The sequence below is a fragment of the Acanthisitta chloris genome, unplaced genomic scaffold (genome assembly GCF_000695815.1).
Source record: "Acanthisitta chloris isolate BGI_N310 unplaced genomic scaffold, ASM69581v1 scaffold33392, whole genome shotgun sequence".
NCBI classification, from domain to species: Eukaryota; Metazoa; Chordata; class Aves; order Passeriformes; family Acanthisittidae; genus Acanthisitta; species Acanthisitta chloris.
In genome coordinates, this window is record NW_008660450.1 from 43,327 (window position 1) to 49,926 (window position 6,600).

At 46.5% G+C, this 6,600-nt stretch overlaps 1 protein-coding gene across 1 annotated transcript in view; it reads right to left on the reverse strand.

Annotated features, from left to right (window-relative positions):
- Nucleotides 1-4,144, reverse strand: part of LOC103797598 (cytochrome P450 4B1-like) — a gene marked incomplete at its 5' end in the record, with an annotated part of 7,811 nt that extends 3,667 nt beyond the window's left edge. Inside the window, 6 exons of the mRNA XM_009069819.1 lie at nt 56-162; nt 738-889; nt 1,007-1,131; nt 2,633-2,760; nt 3,293-3,337; nt 4,000-4,144. Coding sequence (XP_009068067.1) covers nt 56-162; nt 738-889; nt 1,007-1,131; nt 2,633-2,760; nt 3,293-3,337; nt 4,000-4,144 — 702 coding nt within the window. The remainder of the gene's footprint in view (nt 1-55; nt 163-737; nt 890-1,006; nt 1,132-2,632; nt 2,761-3,292; nt 3,338-3,999) is intronic.
- Between the last annotated feature and the right edge of the window lie 2,456 nt (nt 4,145-6,600).

A 6,600-nucleotide genomic window follows, 5' to 3' on the forward strand; every position in this document is an offset into this window, starting at 1 on the left:
CTGCAAAGACTGTTGCACCCTGTGCCCTGCTGCACACACACTTCTCACCACTCACTCTGGCACACAGAAGAATATCCAAGAAGTCCAAATGTCTCTTTTTCTGGACCTTTTCAAATTCCTGTTCATCTTTAAGGGATTCCTTCCGCTCATGGATCACCTTGTCTGGGGGAGAAAGAGTTAAAGGTTCAGGTTGAGCAGAGGCACGAGATGTCAAGCTACAAAATTGTCCTTCAAATGCAAAGCTCATGCAAGGGGATGACCAATTCTCAGTCCATGATGCATTTGACATGTGCTTCTGCATCCCAGACAGTTTGACCTTTTCAGCAGCACAGCAACAAATGCCATGCACATTGCTGTCCTTTTCTGCAAACTTCTTTGTCCACCACAGACTTCTCAGCCTATTTTACACAACCCTCATGCATTAAAATCACACCTGGCTCGGAAAGGAAAATCATTCCTTGCATCACTGTTGCCTGCAGTGTCTATCCCTTGACTCACCAGTCTCTGGTCATTTAGCAAGAGTGTTCCCAGAGGGGAATTCCCATGTTAGTGCAGTTTAATAGCCCAGGAGCTGTGAGACCCACCTTGCTTCATGCCTAGATCAGCACACTGATGGATCCCAGCTCTGAACCTCTGGGCAGGATCACTGTACGGGTAAGGAGGTAACTGGACTGCCTCTGAGCAGCCACCACTCACCCTATTTGAAAGCTTTGGAAGCACATGAAGGCAGGGAATACCTGTGTGGTCGTGAGCAAGCTGACAGGCCTTCCTGAACCGAAATCCATGGGGGCTGAGCCAGTAAATGATGTCATTGTGGTAGGGGAAGATGCGGAGCCGCTGGTGCACCATGAGGCAGAGGTCATAGACAGCCTGGATATAAGTGTTTTTCCTGGAGAGAGGGGAAAGGTGGAAGCAAGAAAATTTGGGAGCATCATGACAAGCAATTTGCCCATTTCCTTTCTGAGCTGCAAACTTCCTGCAAGGGTTTGGGGCAGACAGCACTGACCTGTTGGTCTGGCAGTTACTGTGACAACTGAAGGCACATTTCATGATACTATCGAGAGTCATCAAGCTGACATGCTCAAAGAGCTCCACTGGTTTCCCGTCTGTGACCAGCTTGTCCCATTTATCCTAGGGCACAAAGAAGACAGAAATGAGAAAGCAAGGCTCAGTTCTGCATGATCTGCAGTCACCCTCTGGTTAAATGAGTGCTCAGATAGGGATAAGTCCCAGAGAAATGGAAAATAAAGAGGAGGATCTCCTAGTTGCCATCAAAATCCCAGAGAAGAAAAGACAAGAATGGGATGGTTAATATAAGATTTGCCTCAGGGAGCTGCTATTCTTGGATCCTGGCATAGCTGAGCCCTGGTACACCCTATCCTCAGGCAAGGGCACCCTGGAGAAACCCAGGACAGGCATATTTCTAGGTGATGAGGTGTGTTACCAAACTCTTTCATAGGACACAATGTGTTTTCTGTACAAGAGCAGCATATGTTGACATTGGGCTTCACTGGGTCTGTTCTCAACCATGTGAGTTTGGTGCCCAAGATGCAATCTTTGGACCAAAGTTTTTTCTCTATCACACAGTCTCTTTGCCTCTGTGTTTGTCCAGCATATAACATAGGAACTCTTGCTCAACTCTTCCCATAGAAAATCCCTAGAGAAACTGCAATTGCCTGGCAAACATGAAATGATCCTCTCTCCCTTCATGGCTGTAAGGAACCCGTGGACTCAAAAGCTGAGAAAGGGAGGAAAGGGAGGAGCATTGTCATATCTGAGCTCCCACAGCATGAAACCAGGCTTATATGGCCAGATTCATGTCCTTAGCACATACAACGATTGCCACCTGGTGGCATGGGCTCCCACAATAGGCACTTTGCACTGCCCGCAAGGAATTGAAAACTCCCAGGCACTTGTGCACATTGGAAAAGCTCTCCTGGCTGTCCAGCCCCCAGCTCCTGGCTGCTCCCTAGACCAGTGGGAGGGATCCAGCCAGGATCCACATGAAGCTGCTGAGGAGGTTGGAGTGAGGGAGGCAAAGGAAAAGGAATAAATCCAGCACCCACACTCCTGCCAGTCCATATGCACAAAGCCTGGTGCCCTTCGCCTGTAATTCACACTGATTTCCATCCTGCCCAGCACCAATGGATGAAAGAACAGTGCAGTTTCACTGGGTATGATGCATGGCAGGGATTGCAATCCAGTCATGTTGACAGCAAATTATACCCTTTAACCTTAGGTGACAGTATAGCACTGCTCCAACCTTAATTTGGGGGGGATTTATTATGAATCTTTATTTCCTTCAGTTCTTCATTTACCAAAACACCTTACAAGAAATTGCAGTTGGGACTGAGATCATGCACTGTAAAGGGATGGCAAGAACATTAATCCTCAAATCTCAGCCACAGGTCCCAAGGCAGTATGAGAGACATCACCCCTGCAAGGGAAGCTCAACTTGCTCATTCCTTCCAAATCATGGGCAGGGGTTTGTGGTGACTCAGAAAGACTGACCATCACAAGGACACCGTGTGTCCTTACAATTACCAGGTAAAGAAAACTCTGCTCCAGCATTTATCTGGAATCAAGAAAAAGAAAACAGGGCAGAGAGAGGAGCATCAGACATGAATCCTACCAGCATCACATTAGTAGACTCTGCCATCAGGGCCACGTACGGTTTCAAGACGTCATAGTGAAACCCTGGAGTCAGGAGCTTTCGATGTTGGTGCCATTTTGGCCCATGTAAGATCAGCAACCCGTTCCCTGGGGAAACACAGGCAAGGCATGTTTTGCTGGGCACAAGCAGGCTGCTTTCACCTGCCTGCAGACACAGCCTCTGCCTGCAAGGAGCATGAATAAATCTGCTGCCTGAGCTGCTATGAGAGATAATTTCCAAATGTTCCAGGGTTCCCAGAGCTGAGCAAAGCCCTGCTCACCAAAAAGACATGGTACTGCCTCTGAAAAGGAACTCCAGCACTGCTGGAGCAGAAAGGTTCAGATCAACAGATGTATTTTACACCAGTTCTCCACTGAATCTAAGCTTTTCCAATCACCACCCTTTGCTATTTAGGGACATGCAAGTGGCTCTCATTTGTATGTATGGCTGTGTCTGAACTTTCCTTCCTTGAATCACAAGAAATAGAATAGTTTAGCACCTTTTTCAATAAAAGCAATAATGTCAGGAAGCTTTTGGCTATAACTCCATCAAGGAACAAACACAGTGCTCTTTATTTATAGCACATTTTTTACTAATTTCAGAATCATTCCGGGTAGGCAAAGTCCTGGGAATACATACCAATCCACGGGACAAGGTGTTTATAGCTGACGTTATCCTTGGGATCTGTGAAAAAAACACACATCGAGAAAGAGAAAATGGTAAATGTTTCAGAAGCATCAGCCCACCGGTTTGCACCCAAAAGCTCCCTCTGGGCCCTCACTTTTGGTTGGGTATGAAACAAAACCCATGGCATCCCCGCAGAACTCCTTAGTGTTTCACAACACAACAACTCTGTCAATGCCAGCTGCAATAAACACATATAATAAACAGATGCTCACACTGAAAAAAACAAGACTATCAGTAGACCAAAGTCTGAGCAGTGTAATAAATGATTAACCCTCCCAGACAGCACTGTTTAGCACCCTTTCTTCTTGATGCACTAAAGATACTTCTCTGCAGTAGAAGCCAGAGCTCTGGGAAGAGAAAAATGCTCCCAGGTGTCTTCTCCTTGCTGGGGTCAGGCACTGAGAAGATAACTTTTCAAGCAGCCCTTGAGGAAGTGTGATTTTCCAGCAATGGGTTTGGAGGGTCCACAGTCACTCTTGCAGCCTTGTGCCTGAAGCACCCAGGGCACGGCATGAAGGAGGAGAGTCTCTCCATGCCTTTAGATAATTTCTGCAAGATATCCACTCTGTGCAACCCTATCTTGCTGTGAATTTTGAGGCTGCTGTGGGAAATCTGCAGGCTGTGGTTTCTGCTCCACAGCTGAAGGCATCATCTCTTACCTCCTCTGGCCAACACAGCCTTGGCATAGTCGGGGTCACTGATAACAAGGATTGCTGAGAAACTCCCAAACCAGACAGGGTGAGCATGTAGATACTTCTGTGCCCAGATCTCTGCCTTGTCCAGCACCTCTTCCTCCTTGAGAAACTAATTTTGGAGAGGTAAAATGAGAAAGAGCACTTAGATTTGGAGAAAAAAAATAAAGAATCTACCAACACACTGTCTTAAAAATTTCAAGGCCTTTCTGATCACAAAACCAAGTCAGGGCAAACAAGGTGTTTGTCTGGGTTTGCAAAGCATGAAAAGTAGAGATGCTTGTTACTTTTAAAGCTCAAATAAAATAATTCTTCCTTATCACTTGACCCTAACCACGGAGGGCAACCTTAGGAACGGCGATGGTGCCTATCAGCGCACATACATTATCTGTTCTTTTTCCAAGGCCACCCCAAAGACTCAGATTTGCCTCAGAAAGAATCTGCATTTTGTGGCATGCAAGTACGTTCTCACTTTCACATGGCTGAGCAATTAACACCCTGCAGTTGTGAGAAAATACAGCAGTACTTTTACCCAACAGCATTGCAGTTGTGTCTGTCCTGGTGCGTGATACCTCCTGACTGGGAAACCCAGGTCACAGCTTCCTCCAGCCATGCAGGTGGGTCAGTGTTCAGGCAAAATTCAACAGAATGTGTCCAAAGTCACCAATGGAGTGTACAAAGGAGGGAATACTGATTAATAATATTAGATTAAGATTTCATTGATTTCCAGGAATGTAATTTAATAGGCAATGAAGAGCTGGTGCCCCCAGAAAGATTTATCTCCGATTCTTGGAAGCTGCAATCTGTTGAGTAACATGAGCACCAGCATTCATATCAGCAGCACTGGCAGGTTCACTCTTCAACAGTAATTACTGTTTTATTACTTTTTTAGCCAGTGTTGTAACAGATAAAGAACAAGATCGGTGGAATCATTCACAGTCACAGGCAAAGGAAATAGACTACAGAGACAAAACTGTGTAAGAATCCTGTTTGAACAGGAACTACTCCGGGCCAATGTGCAGGGGGAAGGATTCTGGGAAGCTAGGGCTGACGTAGCTGCTGCTGCTTTGACTTGAAGCTTGAAGTTTAATTAATCAGCGTGCTGGTGCAGAAATCAGCCTCAAAGTCACCCTATTGACTGAATCAAGTGAATATTTGCTCAGTTGCTTTGGTGCTGAGTTAGCTCAGCTCAGCTTTTGGTCTGGCTGGTGTTTCTCAACCTGGGATATAGCTCATACTCAAATAACTACCCATGTCAAATAATCAGCCATGTGTGGCTTGTCTCGCAGAGGATGCTCAGCCATGGGGTGTCTGCCAGGGGACTACACCAGCTGTGTGTGGGCACACCCAGGTTCTGTGCCCCAAGGCTGAGACCCTCTTCCTCATGAGCCAGTGGTGACCCCTACAGCACATCCCATGTATCTCCCACATTCAGCACAATGGCAAACTACATCCTGTTATTATTTATGACAGAAAGCTCACGTTCAACTTCTCTTTTTGATTTTCATTTTGAACTTAATAAAGAGAACCATCAATATCTCTGGTTGCAGGGATCAAGTTTTGGGGTCAAAGGAGGCAGCCTCCCCAGTGCCCACCCCTTCAGCAATGTCAGCAGAAGCAGGACTTGGCACAGTGCCTTTTGCCTATTGAAATTTGAACTTGTGAAAGTCCCTTTGATATGGCTGACTGTGCTTCCTTCCATCATGAATCACAGAGAGCATAAGTGGAAGTAACTGAGAGATACTGAGCGAGTCTTGCTGGCAGAAGTCCTAATGCTAGAAGCCTTTGCATCCAACCTTGGTTTTAGACACCTCGGTATGTGCCATCAAGAACCATCCCTGCACTGGCAGAGGGTGGGATGGGTTTTATTGAGAGGAGAGGTTTATTTGAGAGGAGAGGTGAGCAACCTGCTGCACCAAGCATGCCCAGAGCAGAGGGTGTAAAGTCCTGTGAGCTGCAGAAGAAAAGGAATGGATAGCTCCTGCTTCTTAACCAGGGCTCCAGCTACCAGGCTCTGTGTGAAAGACCATTACTTCTACTTCTTCCTCCGTTAGAGGCCTGAAAAGCATAATCCCCACTTGGGTCCACAGAAGAAAGGTAATTGCCTGATCTCATGCTGAAATGCAATTTTTGAAATGGATCCAACACTAAAAGCATCTGGAAAGAGGCTTTAAAGGCACTTTTAATGACTCTGCACTGATAGCAAATGAAAGAGAAAACACAGGAGCTGAAATCTGAGCACAAAGCTGTGCCATGCACAGCCAGAACCAGACTGGCTCCTCCCCACACAGGGCAGAAGTGGGCAAAGGTCTAGCAAGGGACTGACACCCACCCCTGTGCCAATGGGACAGTGACCCTGCTCTCCTGCTTCCCAACAGTCCTGACCATGGAAAGCCAGTTTGGCCAGTTCAGGGCTGGCACTCTAGGCTTGAACTAAGTCGTGCCACTGCAGTGTGACTGAACAGCTCTGTACAACCTCTCCTGGTATTTCAATGTCATTTCTACTGAGTGATTTGGATAAGCACAGACTAATATCCAGAGAATGCTTTAAAACAAAGCCATGTGTTC